Consider the following 20,087-nt stretch of genomic DNA (forward strand, 5'->3'; position numbering starts at 1 on the left):
TATACCTCTTATGCTCACATCCAAATCATTTATATAAATGATGAAAAGTAGTGGACCCAAACCCGATCCTTGTGGCACTCCACCGTTCACAGGCCTCCAGTCTGAAAAATAACCCTCCACCACCACCACCCTCTGTCTTTGTTCTTCGAGCTAGTTCTGTATTCAAATGGTGAGTTCTTCCTGTATTCCATGAGAGCTAACCTTGCTAACCAGTCTCCCATGGGGAAGCTTGTAGATTGCTTTACTAAAGTCCATATAGATCACATCTACCACTCTGCCCTCATCAATCTTCTTTGTTACTTTTCAAAAAAACTTTTAAAAGTTTGTGAGACATGACTTCCCATGCACAAAGCCATGTTGATTATCCCGAATCAGTCCTTGCCTTTCGAAATACGTGTAAATCCTGTCACTCAGGATTCCCTCCAACAACTTGCCCACCACTGACGTCAGGCTCACTGATCTATAGTTCCCTGGCTTGTCATTTCTAACTTTCTTAAATAATGGGACCATGATAGCCAAACTACAATTTCCACGTAACCCATGACCAGGTTCCTGATGGCAAAAGACATCTTTGTGTCTGCAATAACATCAGCACTCAGCAGAATCAAGATCACTGGGGCCAAATGGAGGACATGTTGGTCTCCTTCTGAAATGACAGCTCCAGCCATCAGCAACATTGGGTCCTACATTGCACTAAAGCAGGTTTATTTACCACATTGTAAATGGTGGAGGACGTACATATTCTCCAGAATATTCAGCCTGAAAAATGCTTCAGTAAGCGTCTCCCCTTTAGGTCATTTGCACTCTTGTTGCAAATCCTATGTATGTTATTCAGCACAATTCCTTTGTGTCAGGTTTATGTGGGTTAATTCCACATCCCAGATCTTCAGCAAATTCTATCATGGAAATGCCAGAACATCATGTTGAAATAGATGCAGTTTACAGTTAACATCATCTGGGCAAGGCCAAAATCTGCCTTCTCAAATTCAAGAACTGGTTCCATTTTTTTTAGAACACCACTGATCTATCCTTACACCAAACTAAATGATTTATTCAATGATTTAACCACTTCAAAAATTGTCACAAGGGGATGCCACAACCATTGCAATCATCAAGTTATACAATTCTTCATATAATAGTTGACTCAGGTAAATGGATGGCATGAACAGCAGACTGAGGCGTAATACACACAGTGAGCAATAGCTCTGCAATAACTGAGAGAACATTAATGCAGCACTAATCTGAAAAGTAACATCATTTGACCATAGGGATAGCTGCACTGAATTCAAATAAGGTTTGTGTGAAATTCATGATCACACAAAAGCATTGTCAATGCAGTTTGAACTCAAGCACGCTACTTGGTTTACACAGTCTGCTTTCTATTTTGATGCTGATGTTGCAGGATCAGAGAACGAATATGAACAACCTGAAGGCACTGTTGGAAATGGACAGCAAAATGCACAGGATGACTCGAAAGAGAAACGTGAGTTGCAATCATTTAAAAACGTGAACAATTAAAATTTAATCAGTGGATGCTGGACCATTCCTATTACATAACAATGGAATTTGTTCAAGACCTGATAAATGCGTATTGAGATGACAGCACATGTTTAAACGTTGCCTTTGCAAATGAAGTGCACTGTACATTATTCCCACCTGTCACATTGCTTGATTTCAGTGTGCTCTCAAAAGCATGCATATTATTCATTTGTGGCATGCATCATCAGGTCCTTATATTGCAAGGGGCACAAGTTACTTGAAGACAATTGCCAGTTCCTTCGGTGGACAATATGTACAATTTCCACATAGCCCATGACCGATTTCCTGATGGCAAAAGCCATCTTTGTATCTGTGACAGTGTCAGCACTCAGGGGAACCTTACCCCACCAAGATCACTGGAGTGGAAATGGGGACAGGTTGGTCTCCTTGTGAAATGACAGCTTCAGCACTGGGTCCTACATAGCATCAAAGCAGGTTTACTTACCACATTGTACCTGGTGGAGTTCCTCCCTGTTCTGCAGAATATTCAAACTGAAAAAGCCTTCAGAAAGCATCTCCACTTTTTGCCCCTTTCACTATTGTTGCAAATCCTATGTACACTATTCAGCACAATTCCTTTGTGTCAGATTTTTGTGTGCTCACTCCACCACATGCCAGGTCTTCAGCAAATTCCATCCTGGAAACACCAGAACATCATTTTTAAAAGGTTGCAGTTTACAGTTGACATGATTTAGGCAACATATAATCTGACTTCTCAAATTACATTACATTTTTTATTGCATTTTTTTCTATGAACTTCACTGATCTATCCTTACAAGCAACTAAATGATTGATTCAATGATTTAACCACTTCAAAATGTTTCACAAGTGCATGCCAGGACCATTTCAATCACCAAGTTGGAGAATTCTTCATACAATAATTGACTCAGGTAAACGGATGGCATGATTAGAAGACTAGGGCGTAATACACACAATGAGCAACAGTTCCGCAATAATTGAGAGAACATTAATGCAGCACTAATCTGAAAGGTAGCATCATTTGTCCATAGGGACAGCTGCACTGAAATCAAAAAAGGTTTGTGTGAAATTCATGATTGCACAAAAGCATTGCCAATGCAGTTCAAAGTTGCAAACATTGCTGGGTTTACACCATCTGCTTTGTATTTTGATGCTGATGATGCAGGAACACAGAATGAATCGAAACAACCTGAAGTCACTGTTGGGAATGGACAACAAAATGTGGAGGATGACTCAAAAGAGAAAGGTGAGATGCTCCAGTTTAAAAATGCTCACAGTTCAATTGTAATCATCACTAATTGAACACTGTGCCAATACTTGCACAACGATCTTAAACACAGGTGTTTAGAAGCCGATGGAAGCAGAGCAGGTGAAGGTCGCAATGTTGTTCCCAGATATGAATGCTGTTCAGGAAAATCTTTAACAATCTCACTCAAGTTATTGATGTGACTGAGTTCATGTAGAGGGGGCATTTCATCCTAGTTACACCATTCATCACATCCCCATCATCTAAACCCAACAATCAGTCCTCAAATCCAAGCTTGGCTGATGAAATCCTTAATCACTAATTGAACACTGTGCCAACAATTGCACAAACATCTTAAAACCCTCAAACACTGGCAGCTATACAAGCATGCAGTGTTCAAGTGTTTCTATACTTTTGAATGCCCTTTCATCCTTTGATATGATTGCCCAAAGTACAGAGATTTCCCAGAGCTGTGGCCAACTATACAAGGTGAAAGTCTTTGGTCTAGAAATTAGTACCATTCAATGTGTATGGCCTCAAAGGGAAATATGTACAATTACCACATAATCCAAGACCAGGTTCCTGATGGCAAAAGCCATCTTTGTGTCTGTGATAGCATCAGCACTCAGGGGGACCTTACCCCAGCAAGACAGCTTGGTCTCTTATGAAATGGCAGCTTCAGCCATCAGCAGCACTGGGTCCTACATTGCATCAAAGCAGGTTTACTTACCACATTGTACCTGGTGGAGTTCCTCACTGTTCTCCAGAACATTCAAACTGAAACAGCCTTCAGAAAGCATCTCCAAGCTTTGTCCTTTGCACTATTGTTACAAATCCTGTGTACGTTATTCAGCACAATTTCTTTCTGTCAGATTTTTGTGTGCTCACTCCACCACACGCCAGGTCTTCAGCAAATTCCATCCTGGAAATGCCAGAACATCTATTTTAAAAAGATGCAGATTACAATTGACATGATTTGGACAAGGCCAAAATACGCCTTCTAAAATTCAAGAACTGATTGAATTTTCTTCTGAGAACTCAATTGATCTATCCTTATACCCAACCAAATGATTTATTCAATGATTTAACCACTTCAAACATTTCACAAGCGCATGTCAGGACCATTTCAATCACAAAGTTGTGGAATTCATCATATAATAGTTCCCTCAGGTAAGTGGATGGCATGAACAGAAGACAAGGACATAATACACACAGTGAGCAACAGCTCTGCAATAACTGAGAGAACATTAATGCAGCACTAATCTAAAAAGTAGCATCATTTGTCCATAGGGACAGCTGTACTGAACTCATGTTCTATGTAAGGTTGGTGTGGAATTCATGATCACACAAAAGCATTGTCAATGCAGTTCAAACTCGCAAACAGTACTGGGTTTACACTGTCTGTTTTATATTTTGCTGATGATGATGCAGGACCACAGTATGAATATAAGCAACCTGAAGACATTGTTGGAAATGGACAACAAAATAAAGAGGATGACTTAAAAGAGAAGGGTGAGTTGCTCCAATTTAGCAACATAAGAAATTAAAAAGTAATCATCTGGGTGCTGGACATGATCTCACACAATGGAAATTTTTCAAGACTGGTTGAACTGGTATTGAGATGACAGCACGTGTTTCAACTTTGCCTTTACAAATGAGTTGTACTACATTTTTCCCACCTGCTTCATTGCTTGAATTCAGTGAGCGCCAAACCTAGAGTCATAGAGAGTCATAGAGATGTACAGCATGGAAACAGACCCTTCGGTTCAACCCATCCCTACCAGATATCCCAATCCAATCTAGTCCCACCTGCCAACACCCAGCCCATATCCCTCCAAACCGTTCCTTTTCATATACCCATCCAAATGCCTTTTATATGTTGCATTTGTACTAGCCTCCACCAATTCCTCTGGGAGCTCAATCCACACAAGTACCACCCTCTGAGTGAAAAAATTGCTCCTTACGTCTCTTTTATATCATTCCCCTCTCACCCTAAACCTATGCCCTCTAGTTCTGGACTCCCCGACCCCAGGGAAAAGATTTAGCCTATTTACCCTATCCATGTCCCTCATAACTTTGTAAACCTCTATAAGGTCACCCCTCAGCCTCCAACATTCCAGGGAAAACAGCCCCAGCCAGTTCAGCCTCTCCCTATAGCTCAAATCCTCCAAACTTGGCAACATCCTTGTAAATCTTTTCTGAACCCTTACAAGTTTCATAACATCTTTTCAAAAGGAAGGAGACCAGAAGTGCACGCAATATTCCAACAGTGGCCTAACCAATGTCCTGTACAGCCGCAACATGACCTGCCAACTCCTATACTCAATATTCTGACCAATAAAGGAAAGCATACCAAATGCCTTCTTGACTATCCTGTCCCCACTTTCAAGCAGCTATGAACCTGCACTCCGAGGTCTCTTTGTTCAGCCACCCTCCATTGGACCTTACCATTAAGTCTATAAGTCCTGCTAAGATTTGCTTTCCCAAAATGCAGCATCTCACATTTATCTAAATTAAACTTCATCTGCCACTCCTCAGCCCATTGACTCATCTGATCAAGATCCCCATTGTAATCTGAGGTAATTTTCTTTGCTGTCCACTACACCTCCAATTTTGGTGTCATCAGCAAACTCACTAACTGTACCTCTTACGCTCACATCCAAATCATTGATATAAATGACAAACAGTAATGGACCCAACATCGATCCTTGTGGCACTCCACTGGTCACAGGCCTCCAGACTGGAAAGCAACCCTCCACTACCACCCTCTGTCTTCTACCTTTGAGCCAGTTCTGTATCCAAATGGCAAGTCCCCGCTGCATTCCATGAGATTTAACCTTGCTAATCAGTCTCCCATGGGGAACCTTGTTGAATGCCTCACTGAAGTCCATATAGATCACATCCACTGTTATGCCCTCATCAATCCTCTTTGTTACTTCTTCAAAAAACTCAACCAAGTTTGTGAGACATGATTTCCCATGGATAAATCCATGTTGACTATCTCTAATCAGTCCTTGCCTTTGCAAATACATGTACATCCTGTCCCTCAGGATTCCCTCCAACAACTTGCCCACTACCGAGGTCAGGCTCACTGGTCTATAGTTCCCTGGCTTGTCCTTACCACCTATCTTAAACAGTGGCACCACGTTAGCCAACTCCCAGTTTTCCGGCACTTCACCTGTGACTATCGATGATACAAATATCTCAGTAAAAGGCCCGGAAATCACTTCCACAGGCAATACTAATACAAAATACTCGTTTAGTATCTGCCCCATTTTCTGTGGCTCCACACAAAGGCCACCTAGCTGATATTTGAGGGACCCTATTCTCACCCTAGTTACTCTTTTGTCCTCAATGTATTTGCAAAACCCCTTTGGATTCTCCTTAACATTATTTGCCAAAGCTATCTCATGTTCTCTTTTTGCCCTCCTGATTTCTCTCTTACGTTTACTCCTACAGCCTTTATCCCCTTCTAAGGATTAATTCGATCTATCCTGTCTATGTTGTTCATTGCTGGCATGCATCAGCAGGTCCTTATATTACAAGGGTCAAAAGTTACTTGAAATGAATCTCCAGCTCTCTTAGTGGCCTTACATTGTCACTACACAAATTAGTGCAGTCACTTGGAAAACAAACATATGGTCTGCCAGTTTCATGAATGGTTAAAATGTCTGCAGTAGTATGCACTAAGATTTTTTACTCAGTAGTGGACTTGAGAAATTAAAAAGGAGGGATGTGCTATCCTCTGAGAGGAGCAGGTGGTATCCACACAGGTGTTTAAAATGGAAGCCATTCCAAGACCATGAATGCTGTTCAGGAATATTGTTAATAATCTCCCTCACATTGCTGATGTGATTGTGTTCATGTAGAGAGACCACTTCATCCCAACCACACCATTCACCACATCCCCATCATCCAACTCCCAACAATCAGTCCTCAAATCCAAATTTGTCTGATTAACTCCTTAGTCACACCGGATCACTGTGCCAAAACCGGCACACACTACCTATGGCCCTCAAACACTGGCAACTATTCAAGCATGCAGTGTTCAACTGTTACTACACATTTCAATGACCTTTCATCATTTGATATGACTGCACAACGCACAGAGACTTCCCAGAACTATAGTCAGCTTTGCAAGATAAAAGCACTTGATCTAGAAATCTGTGCTTGTCCATTTTCATGGACTCAAAGGGAAATATGCACAATTTCCACATAGCCCATGACCAGGTTCCTGATGGCAAAAGCCATCTTCGTGTCTGTGACAGCACCAGCACTCATGTGAACCTTAGCCCACCAAGATCCAAGATGTCGAATTACAGACAGGCTGGTCTCTTTGTGAAATGACAGCTTCAGCCATCAGCAACATTGTGTCCTACATTGTATCAAAGCAGGTTTACTTACCATATTGTACCTGGTGGAGTTCCTCCCTGTTCTGCACAATATTCAAACTGAAACAGCCTTCAGAAAGCATCTCCACTTTTCGTCCTTTGCACTATTGTTGCAAATCCTATGTACACTATTCAGCACAATTCCCTTGCGTCATATTTTTGTGTGCTCACTCCATCTAATGTCAGTCTTGTGCAAATTCCATCCTGAAAACACCGGAACATCATGTTTAAAAGGTTGCAGTTTACAGTTGACGTGATTTGGGCAAGATAAAAATCTGCCTTCTCAAATTCAAGAACTGATTGCATTTTCTCCTGTGAACTTTACTGATCTATCCTGACATCAAACTGAATGATTTATTCAATGATTTAGCCATTTCAAGACATTTCACAAGTGCATGCCCGGACCATTTCAATCATCAAATTGGAGAATTCTTCATACGGTAGCTGACTCGGGTAACCGGATGGCATGATCAACAGACTGGGGTGTAATATACACAATGAGCAACAGCTCTGCAATAATTGAGAGAACATTAATGCAGCACTAATCTGAAAGGTAGCATCATTTGTCCATAGGAACAGCTGCACTGAGCTCAAATTAGGTTTGTGTGAAATTTATGATCACGCAAAAGCGTAACTAATGCATTTCAAAGTTGAAAACATTGCTGGGTTTACATTGTCTGCTTTATATTTTGATGCTGATGATGCAGGATCACAGAATGAATCGAAACAACCTGAAGTTGGGAATGGACAACAAAATGTGGAGGATGACTCAAAAGAGAAAGGTGAGTTGCTCCAATTTAAAAATGCTCACAGTTCAACTGTAATCATCTGGCTGAAAGGTGTGACCTAATGTATAACTCTGACAGAGGAATTTGTTCAAGATCTGATAAATCAGTATTGAGATGACTGCATGCGGTTAAACGTTGCCTTTGCAAATGAGGTTCACTGTACATTATTCCCGCATGCCACACTACTTGATTTCAGTGTGTACTGAATGGAATGCATGTTGTTCATCGGGTGCAGGCATCAGCAGGTACTCATATTACAAGGGGCGAAAGTTACTTCAAGAGAATCCCAAGCTCCTTTACTGGCCTTACATTGTCACGATAGAAATTAGTGCAGACACTGATAAAACAAACATATGCTCTCACATTTCCATAAATAGTTCAAAAGTCTGAGATAACATGGAGAAAGTGACGTCTGCAGATGCTGGAGATCAGAGCTGAAAATGTGTTGCCGATAAAGCGCAGCAGGTCAGGCAGCATCCAAGGAACATGAGATTCGACGTTTCGGGCATAAGCCTGAATTCCTGAAAGAGGGCTTATGCCCGAAACGTCGAATCTCCAGTTCCTTGGATGCTGCCTGACCTGCTGCGCTTTTCCAGCAACACATTTTCAGCTCTGAGATAGCATGCACAAGGTTTTCTCTGGGCATTGGGTTTGAGATCCAGATGGAGAACGTTAAAGGCAGGGATGTGCTGTCCTCTGAGGGTTGCACATTGTATCCACACAGGTGTTCAGGAGCAGGTGAAGGTCGCAATGTCATTTCAAGACTATGAATGCTGTTCTGGAAAATCTTTAACAATCTCACTCATGTTTTTGATGTGACTGAGTTCAGGTAGAGGGGGAGTTTCATCCCAATTACACCATTCACTACATCCCCATCATCTAAACCCAACAATCAGTCCTCAAATCCAAGCTTGGCTGATGAAATCCTTAATCACTCATTGAACACTGTGCCAATACTTGCACAAACCTCTTAAAACCCTCAAACCCTGGCAGCTATACAAGCATGCAGTGTTCAAGTGTTTCTATACTTTTGAATGCACTTTCATCCTTTGATATGATTACCCAAAGTACAGAGATTTCCCAGTGATGTGGCCAACTATACAAGGTGAAAGTCCTTGGTCTAGAAATCAGTGCCATTCAATATGCTTGGCCTCAAAGGGAAATATGTACAACTTCCACATAGCCCATGACCGATTTCCAGATGGAAAAAGCCATCTTTGTGTCTGTGACAGTGTCAGCACTCAAGGGAACCTTACCCCACCAAGATCACTGGAGTCAAAATGGGGATGGGTTGGTCACCTTGTGAAATGACAGCTTCAGCCATCAGCAGCACTGGGTCCTACATTGCTTCAAAGCAGGTTTACTTACCACATTGTACCTGGTGGAGTTCCTCCCTGTTCTCCAGAACATTCAAACTGAAACAGCCTTCAGAAAGCATCTCCAAGCTTTGTCCTTTGCACATTGTTACAAACCCTGTGAACATTATTCAGCACAATTTCTTTCATCAGATTTTTGTGTGCTCACTCCACCACACCGCCAGATCATCAGCAAAAAACGCCAGAACATCATTTTAAAAAGATGCAGATTACAGTTGATATGATTTGGGCAAGGTCAAAATTTGACTTCTCAAATTCAAGAAATGATTGAATTTTCTTCTGAGAACTCGATTGGTCTATCCTTATAACCAACCAAATGATTTATTCAATGATTTAACCACTTCAAACATTTCACAAGTGCATGCCAGGACCATTTTAATCACCAAGTTGTGGAATTCATCATACAACACTTCCCTCAGGTAAGTGGATGTCATGAACAGAAGACGAGGACATAATACACGCAGTGAGCAACAGCTCTGCAATAATTGAGAGAACATTAATGCAGCACTAATCTGAAAAGTAGCATCATTTGTCCATAGGGACAGCTGCACTGAACTCAAGTAAGGTTTGTGTGGAATTCATGATCACACAAAAGCATTGTCAATGCAGTTCAAACTCGCAAACAGTACTGGGTTTACACTGTCTGTTTTATATTTTGCTGCAGCTGATGATGATGCAGGACCACAGAATGAATATAAACAGCCTGAAGACACTGTTGGAAATGGACAACAAAATAAAGAGGAAGACGTAAAAGAGAAAGGTGAGTTGCTCCAATTTAGCAACATAAGAAATTAAAAAGTAATCATCTGGGTGCTGGACATGGCCTCACACAATGGAACATTTTCAAACTGGCTTAACTGGTATTGAGATGACAGCACGTGTTTCAACTTTGCCTTTACAAATGAGTTGTACTACATTTTTCGCACCTGACACATTGCTTGAATTCAGTGAGTGCTAAACATAGAGTCATAGAGAGTCATAGAGATGTACAGCATGGAAACAGACCCTTCGATTCAACCCATCCCTACCAGATATCCCAATCCAATCTAGTCCCACCTGCCAACACCCAGCCCATATCCCCCCAACACTTCCTATTCATATACACATCCAATTTCCTTTTAAATGTTGCAGTTGTACCAGCCTCCACCACTTCCTCTGGCAGCTCAATCCACACAAGTAGCACCCTCTGAGTGAAAAAATTGCTCCTTAGGTCTCTTTTATATCTTTCCCCTCTCACCTAAACCTATGCCCTCTAGTTCTGGACTCCCCGACCTCAGGGAAAAGACTTAACCTATTTACTCTATCCATGTCCCTCATAACTTTGTAAACCTCTGTAAGGTCACCCCTCAGCCTCCAACATTCCAGGGAAAACAGCCCCAGCCAGCTCAGCCTCTCCCTATAGCTCAAATCCTCCAAACTTGGCAACATCCTTGTAAATCTTTTCTGAACCCTTTCAAGTTTCACAACATCTTTTCAAAAGGAAGGAGACCAGAAGTGCACGCAATATTCCAACAGTGGCCTAACCAATGTCCTGTACAGCCGCAACATGACCTCCCAACTCTATACTCAATACTCTGACCAATAAAGGAAAGCATAACAAATGCCTTCTTGACTATCCTATCCTCACTTTCAAGCAGCTATGAACCTGCACTCCGAGGTCTCTTTGTTCAGCCACCCTCCCTCGGACCTTACCATTAAGTGTATAAGTCCTGCTAAGATTTGCTTTCCCAAAATGCAGCACCTCACATTTATCTAAATTAAACTTCATCTGCTACTCCTCAGCCCATTGACTCATCTGATCAAGATCCCGTTGTAATCTGAGGTAATCTTCTTTGCTGTCCACTACACCTCCAATTTTGGTGTCATCAGCAAACTCACTAACTGTACCTCTTACGCTCACATCCAAATCATTGATATAAATGACAAACAGTAATGGACCCAACATCGATCCTTGAGGCACTCCACTGGTCACAGACCTCCAGACTGGAAAACAACACTCCACCGCCACCCTCTGTCTTTTACTTTTGAGCCAGTTCTGTATCCAAATGGTGAATCCGCCCTGCATTCCATGAGATTTAACCTTGCTAATCAGTCTCCCATGGGGAACCTTGTTGAACACCTTACTGAAGTCCATATAGATCGCACTTTTCTGCCCTCAGCAATCCACTTTGTTACTTCTTCAAAAAACTCAACCAAGTTTGTGAGACATGATTTCCCATGTATAAATCATTGTTGACTATCCCTAATCAGTCCTTGCCTTTCCAAATACATGTACATCCTGTCCCTCAGGATTCCCTCCAACAACTTGCCTACTACCGAGGTCAGACTCACTGGTCTATAGTTACCTGGCTTGTCCTTACCATCTTTCTTAAACAGTGGCACCACGTTAGTCAACTCCCAGTTTTCCGGCACTTCACCTGTGACTATTGATGATACAAATATTTCAGTAAAAGGCCCAGCAATCACTCCCTAGATTCCCACAGAGTTCTGTGGTACTCCTGATCAGGTCCTGGGGATTTATCCACTTTTATGTGTTTCAAAATTTCCAGCACTTCCTCCTTTGTAATATGGAAACCTTTCAAGATGTCACCATCTATTTCCCTACCTTTTATGTCTTCCATGTCCTTTTCCAAAGTAAATACTGGAACAAAATACTCATTTAGTATCTGCCCCATTTTCTGCAGCTCCACGCAAAGGCCACCTAGCTGATCTTTGAGGGACCCTATTCTCACCCTAGTTACCCTATTGTCCTTAATGTATTTGTAAAACCCCTTTGAATTCTCCCTAACTTTATTTACCAAAGCTATCTCATGTTCTCGTTTTGCCCTCCTGATTTCTCTCTTACGTTTACTCCTACAGCCTTTATCCCCTTCTAAGGATTAATTCGATCTATCCTGTCTATGTTGTTCATTGCTGGCATGCACCAGCAGGCCCTTATATTACAAGGGTCAAAAGTTACTTGAAATGAATCTCCAGCTCTCTTAGTGGCCTTACATTGTCGCTGCACAAATTAGTGCAGTCACTTGGAAAACAAACGTATGTTCTGCCAGTTTCATGAATGGTTAAAATGTCTGAGGTAGCATGCACTAAGTGTTTTTACTCGGCAGTGGGCTTGAGAAATGAAAAAGGAGGGCTGTGCTATCCTCTGAGAGGAGCAGGTGGTATCCACACAGGTGTTTAGAATGGAAGCAGAGCAAGTGAATGTGGTAATGTCATTCCAAGACCATGAATGCTGTTCAGAAATATTGTTAATAATCTCCCTCACGTTGCTGATGTGATTGTGTTCATGTAGAGAGACCACTTCATGCCAACCACACCATTCACCACATCTCCATCATCCAACTCCCAACAATCAGTCCTCAAATCCAAATTTGTCTGATTAACTCCTTAGTCACACCGGATCACTGTGCCAAAACTGGCACACACTACCTATGGCCCTCACACACTGGCAGCTATTCAAGCATGCAGTGTTCAACCGTTTCTACACATTTCAATGACCTTTCATCATTTGATATGACTGCCCAATGTACAGAGATTTCCCAGAGCTGTAGTCAGCTATGCAAGATGAAAGCACTTGGTCTAGAAATCTGTGCTAGTCAATTTTCATGGACTCAAAGGGAAATATGCACAATTTCCACATAGCCCATGACCAGGTTCCTGATAGCAAAAACCATCTTCGTGTCTATGATAGCACCAGCACTCAGGTGAATCTTAGCCCACCAAAATCCAAGATGTCGAATTACAGACAGGCTGATCTCTTTGTGAAATGACAGCTTCAGCCATCAGCAACACTGTATCCTACATTGTATCAAAGCAGGTTTACTTACCACCTTGTACCTGGTGGAGTTCCTCCTTGTTCTGTAGAATATTCAAACTGAAACAGCCTTCAGAAAGCATCTCCACTTTTCGTCCTTTGCACTATTGTTACAAATCCTATGTACACTATTCAGCACAATTCCTTTGTGTCAGCTCTTTATGGGCTCACTCCACCTAATGCCAGTCTTCTGCAAATTCCAACCTGGAAACGCCGGGACATCATGTTTAAAAGGTTGCAGTTTACAGTTGATGTGATTTGGGCAAGATAAAAATCTGCCTTCTCAAATTCTAGAACTGATTGCATTTTCTCCTGTGAACTTCACTGATCTATCCTTACACCAAACTAAATGATTTATTCAATGATTTAACCATTTCAAGACATTTCACAAGTGCATGCCAGGACCATTTCAATCATCAAATTGGAGAATTCTTCATACAGTAGTTGACTCAGGTAAGCGGATGGCATGAACAGCAGACTGGGGTGTAATATACACAATGAGCAACAGCTCTGCAATAATTGAGAGAACATTACTGCAGCACTAATCTGAAAGGTAGCATCATTTGTCCATAGGGACAGCGGCACTGAGCTCAAATAAGGTCTGTGTGAAATTCATGATCACACAAAAGCATAACTAATACAGTTCAAAGTTGCAAACATTGCTGGGTTTACATCGTCTGCTTTATATTTTGATGCTGATGATGCAGGATCACAGAATGAATCAAAACAACCTGAAGTCACTGTTGGGAATGGACAACAAAATGTGGAGGATGACTCAAAAGAGAAAGGTGAGTTGCTCCAGTTTAAAAATGCTCACAGTTCAAGTATAATTATCTGGCTGAAAGGTGTGACCTAATGTATAACTCTGACAGAGGAATTTGTTCAAGATCTGATAAATCAGTATTGAGATGACTGCATGCAGTTAAACGTTGCCTTTGCAAATGAGTTTCACTGTACATTCTTCCCGCTTACCACACTACTTGATTTCAGTGTGGTCTGAACGACATGCATCTTGTTCATCGGGTGCAGGCATCAGCAGGTACTCATATTACAAGGGGCAAAATTTACTTCAAGAGAATCTCGAGCTCCTTTACTGGCCTTACATTGTCACGATACAAATCAGTGCAGACACTGGTAAAACAAACATATGCTCTCACACTTCCATGAATAGTTGAAAAGTCTGAGATAGCATGCACAAGGTTTTCTCTGGGCATTGGGTTTGAGATCCAGATGGAGAACGTTAAAAGTAGGGATGTGCTGTCCTCTGAGGGTTGCACACTGTATCCACACAGGTGTTTAGGAGCAGGTGAAGGTTGCAATGTCATTCCAAGACTATGAATGTTGTTCAGAAAAATCTTTAACAATCTCACACAAGTTTTTGATGTGACTGAGTTCATGTAGAGGGGGAGTTTCATCCCAATTACACCATTCACTACATCCCCATCATCTAAACCCAACAATCAGTCCTCAAATCCAAGCTTGGCTGATGAAATCCTTAATCACTAATTGAACACTGTGCTAACAATTGCACAAACTTCTTAAAACCCTCAAACACTGGCAGCTACACAAGCATGCAGTGTTCAAGTGTTTCTATACTTTTGAATGCCCTTTCATCCTTTGATGTGATTGCACAAAGTAAAGAGAATTCCCAGTGATGTGGCCAACTATACAAGGTGAAAGTCCTTGGTCTAGAAATCAGTGCCATTCAATATGCATGGCCTCAAAGGGAAATATGTACAATGTCAACATAGCCCATGACCGATTTCCTGATGGCAAAAGCCATCTTTGTGTCTGTGACAGTGTCAGCACTCAGGGGGACCTTACCACATTAAGATCACAGGAGTCGAAATGGGTACAGGTTGGTCACCTTCAGCCATCAGCAGCATTGGGTCCTACATTGCATCAAAGCAGGTTTACTTACCACATTGTACCTGGTGGAGTTCCTCCCTGTTCTCCAGAACATTCAAACTGAAACAGCCTTCAGAAAGCATCTCCATCTTTTGTCCTTTGCACATTATTACAAATCCTGTGAACATTATTCAGCACAATTTCTTTCTGTCAGATTTTTTTGTGCTCACTCCACCACACGCCAGGTCTTCAGCAAATTCCATCCTGGAAATGCCAGAACATCTATTTTAAGAAGATGCAGATTACAGTTGACATGATTTGGGTTTGGCCAAAATACGCCTTCTCAAATTCAAGAATTGATTGAATTTTCTTCTGAGAAGTCGATTGATCTATCCTTATACCCAACCAAATGATTCATTCAATGATTTAACCACTTCAAACATTTCACAAGCGCATGCCAGGACCATTTCAATCACCAAGTTGTGGAATTCATCATACAATACTTCCCTCAGGTAAGTGGATGCCATGAACAGAAGACGAGGACATAATACACACAGTGAGCAACAGCTCTGCAATAATTGAGAGAACATTAATGCAGCACTAATCTGAAAAGTAGCATCATTTGTCCATAGGGACAGCTGCACTGAACTCAAGTAAGTTTTGTGTGGAATTCATGATCACACAAAAGCATTGTCAATGCAGTTCAAACTCGCAAACAGTACTGGGTTTACACTGTCTGTTTTATATTTTGCTGCTGATGATGATGCAGGACCACAGAATGAATATAAACAGCCTGAAGACATTGTTAGAAAAGGACAACAAAATAAAGAGGATGACGTAAAAGAGAAAGGTGAGTTGCTCCAATTTAGCAACATAAGAAATTAAAAAGTAATCATCTGGGTGCTGGACATGGCCTCACACAATGGAACATTTTCAAACTGGCTTAACTGGTATTGAGATGACAGCACGTGTTTCAACTTTGCCTTTACAAATGAGTTGTACTACATTTTTCGCACCTGACACATTGCTTGAATTCAGTGAGTGCTAAACATAGAGTCATAGAGAGTCATAGAGATGTACAGCATGGAAACAGACCCTTCGATTCAACCCATCCCTACCAGATATCCCAATCCAATCTAGTCCCACCTGCCAACACCCAGCCCATATCCCCCCAACACTTCCTATTCATATACCCATCCAACTTCCTTTTAAATGTTGCAGTTGTACCAGCCTCCACCACTTCCTCTGGCAGCTCAATCCACACAAGTACCACCCTCTGAGTGAAAAAACTGCTCCTTAGCTCTCTTTTATATCTTTCCCCTCTCACCTAAACCTATGCCCTCTAGTTCTGGACTCCCCGACCTCAGGGAAACGACTTAACCTATTTACTCTATCCATGTCCCTCATAACTTTGTAAACCTCTGTAAGGTCACCCCTCAGCCTCCAACATTCCAGGGAAAACAGCCCCAGCCAGTTCAGCCTCTCCCTATAGCTCAAATCCTCCAAACTTGGCAACATCCTTGTAAATCTTTTCTGAACCCTTTCAAGTTTCACAACATCTTTTCAAAAGGAAGGAGACCAGAAGTGCACGCAATATTCCAACAGTGGCCTAACCAATGTCCTGTACAGCCGCACCATGACCTCCCAACTCTATACTCAATACTCTGACCAATAAAGGAAAGCATAACAAATGCCTTCTTGACTATCCTATCCTCACTTTCAAGCAGCTATGAACCTGCACTCCGAGGTCTCTTTGTTCAGCCACCCTCCCTCGGACCTTACCATTAAGTGTATAAGTCCTGCTAAGATTTGCTTTCCCAAAATGCAGCACCTCACATTTATCTAAATTAAACTTCATCTGCTACTCCTCAGCCCATTGACTCATCTGATCAAGATCCCGTTGTAATCTGAGGTAATCTTCTTTGCTGTCCACTACACCTCCAATTTTGGTGTCATCAGCAAACTCACTAACTGTACCTCTTACGCTCACATCCAAATCATTGATATAAATGACAAACAGTAATGGACCCAACATCGATCCTTGAGGCACTCCACTGGTCACAGACCTCCAGACTGGAAAACAACACTCCACCGTCACCCTCTGTCTTTTACTTTTAGCCAGTTCTGTATCCAAATGGTGAATCCGCCCTGCATTCCATGAGATTTAACCTTGCTAATCAGTCTCCCATGGGGAACCTTGTTGAACACCTTACTGAAGTCTATATAGATCGCACTATTCTGCCCTCAGCAATCCACTTTGTTACTTCTTCAAAAAACTCAACCAAGTTTGTGAGACATGATTTCCCATGTATAAATCATTGTTGACTATCCCTAATCAGTCCTTGCCTTTCCAAATACATGTACATCCTGTCCCTCAGGATTCCCTCCAACAACTTGCCTACTACCGAGGTCAGACTTACTGGTCTATAGTTCCCTGGCTTGTCCTTACCATCTTTCTTAAACAGTGGCACCACGTTAGTCAACTCCCAGTTTTCCGGCACTTCACCTGTGACTATTGATGATACAAATATTTCAGTAAAAGTCCCAGAAATCACTCTCTAGATTCCCACAGAGTTCTGTGGTACTCCTGATCAGGTCCTGGGGATTTATCCACTTTTATGTGTTTCAAAATTTCCAGCACTTCCTCCTTTGTAATATGGAAACCTTTCAAGATGTCACCAACTATTTCCCTACCTTTTATGTCTTCCATGTCCTTTTCCAAAGTAAATACTGGAACAAAATACTCATTTAGTATCTGCCCCATTTTCTGCAGCTCCACGCAAAGGCCACCTAGCTGATCTTTGAGGGACCCTATTCTCACCCTAGTTACCCTATTGTCCTTAATGTATTTGTAAAACCCCTTTGAATTCTCCCTAACTTTATTTACCAAAGCTATCTCATGTTCTCTTTTTGCCCTCCTGATTTCTCTCTTACGTTTACTCCTACAGCCTTTATCCCCTTCTAAGGATTAATTCGATCTATCCTGTCTATGTTGTTCATTGCTGGCATGCATCAGCAGGTCCTTATATTACAAGGGTCAAAAGTTACTTGAAATGAATCTCCAGCTCTCTTAGTGGCCTTACATTGTCGCTGCACAAATTAGTGCAGTCACTTGGAAAACAAACGTATGGTCTGCCAGTTTCATGAATGGTTAAAATGTCTGAGGTAGCATGCACTAAGTGTTTTTACTCGGCAGTGGGCTTGAGAAATGAAAAAGGAGGGCTGTGCTATCCTCTGAGAGGAGCAGGTGGTATCCACACAGGTGTTTAGAATGGAAGCAGAGCAAGTGAATGTGGTAATGTCATTCCAAGACCATGAATGCTGTTCAGAAATATTGTTAATAATCTCCCTCACGTTGCTGATGTGATTGTGTTCATGTAGAGAGACCACTTCATGCCAACCACACCATTCACCACATCTCCATCATCCAACTCCCAACAATCAGTCCTCAAATCCAAATTTGTCTGATTAACTCCTTAGTCACACCGGATCACTGTGCCAAAACTGGCACACACTACCTATGGCTCTCACACACTGGCAGCTATTCAAGCATGCAGTGTTCAACCGTTTCTACACATTTCAATGACCTTTCATCATTTGATATGACTGCCCAATGTACAGAGATTTCCCAGAGCTGTAGTCAGCTATGCAAGATGAAAGCACTTGGTCGAGAAATCTGTGCTAGTCAATTTTCATGGACTCAAAGGGAAATATGCACAATTTCCACATAGCCCATGACCAGGTTCCTGATGGCAAAAACCATCTTCGTGTCTATGATAGCACCAGCACTCAGGTGAATCTTAGCCCACCAAAATCCAAGATGTCGAATTACAGACAGGCTGATCTCTTTGTGAAATGACAGCTTCAGCCATCAGCAACACTGTGTCCTACATTGTATCAAAGCAGGTTTACTTACCACCTTGTACCTGGTGGAGTTCCTCCTTGTTCTGTAGAATATTCAAACTGAAACAGCCTTCAGAAAGCATCTCCACTTTTCGTCCTTTGCACTATTGTTACAAATCCTATGTACACTATTCAGCACAATTCCTTTGTGTCAGCTTTTTATGGGCTCACTCCACCTAATGGCAGTCTTCTGCAAATTCCATCCTGGAAACGCCGGAACATCATGTTTAAAAGGTTGCAGTTTACAGTTGATGTGATTTGGGCAAGATAAAAATCTGCCTTCTCAAATTCAAGAACTGATTGCATTTTCTCCTGTGAACTTCACTGATCTATCCTTACACCAAACTAAATGATTTATTCAATGATTTAACCATTTCAAGACATTTCACAAGTGCATGCCAGGACCATTTCAATCATCAAATTGGAGAATTCTTCATACAGTAGTTGACTCAGGTAAGCGGATGGCATGAACAGCAGACTGGGGTGTAATATACACAATGAGCAACAGCTCTGCAATAATTGAGAGAACATTAATGCAGCACTAATCTGAAAGGTAGCATCATTTGTCCATAGGGACAGCGGCACTGAGCTCAAATAAGGTCTGTGTGAAATTCATGATCACACAAAAGCATAACTAATACAGTTCAAAGTTGCAAACATTGCTGGGTTTACATCGTCTGCTTTATATTTTGATGCTGATGATGCAGGATCACAGAATGAATCAAAACAACCTGAAGTCACTGTTGGGAATGGACAACAAAATGTGGAGGATGACTCAAAAGAGAAAGGTGAGTTGCTCCAGTTTAAAAATGCTCACAGTTCAAGTATAATTATCTGGCTGAAAGGTGTGACCTAATGTATAACTCTGACAGAGGAATTTGTTCAAGATCTGATAAATCAGTATTGAGATGACTGCATGCAGTTAAACGTTGCCTTTGCAAATGAGTTTCACTGTACATTCTTCCCGCTTACCACACTACTTGATTTCAGTGTGGTCTGAACGACATGCATCTTGTTCATCGGGTGCAGGCATCAGCAGGTACTCATATTACAAGGGGCAAAATTTACTTCAAGAGAATCTCGAGCTCCTTTACTGGCCTTACATTGTCACGATACAAATTAGTGCAGACACTGGTAAAACAAACATATGCTCTCACACTTCCATGAATAGTTGAAAAGTCTGAGATAGCATGCACAAGGTTT

The 20,087-nt window shown here is 41.7% G+C and overlaps 1 protein-coding gene across 1 annotated transcript in view; it reads left to right on the plus strand.

Moving 5' to 3' along the window:
- Nucleotides 1-20,087, plus strand: part of LOC132824301 (ribosome-binding protein 1-like) — a 95,331-nt gene that overhangs the window by 20,711 nt on the left and 54,533 nt on the right. Inside the window, exons 7-14 of the mRNA XM_060838645.1 lie at nt 1,403-1,483; nt 2,684-2,764; nt 4,196-4,276; nt 7,863-7,937; nt 9,984-10,079; nt 13,841-13,921; nt 15,751-15,831; nt 19,592-19,672. Coding sequence (XP_060694628.1) covers nt 1,403-1,483; nt 2,684-2,764; nt 4,196-4,276; nt 7,863-7,937; nt 9,984-10,079; nt 13,841-13,921; nt 15,751-15,831; nt 19,592-19,672 — 657 coding nt within the window. The remainder of the gene's footprint in view (nt 1-1,402; nt 1,484-2,683; nt 2,765-4,195; nt 4,277-7,862; nt 7,938-9,983; nt 10,080-13,840; nt 13,922-15,750; nt 15,832-19,591; nt 19,673-20,087) is intronic.

This window comes from Hemiscyllium ocellatum, chromosome 18 (genome assembly GCF_020745735.1).
Source record: "Hemiscyllium ocellatum isolate sHemOce1 chromosome 18, sHemOce1.pat.X.cur, whole genome shotgun sequence".
Lineage (NCBI taxonomy): Eukaryota > Metazoa > Chordata > Chondrichthyes > Orectolobiformes > Hemiscylliidae > Hemiscyllium > Hemiscyllium ocellatum.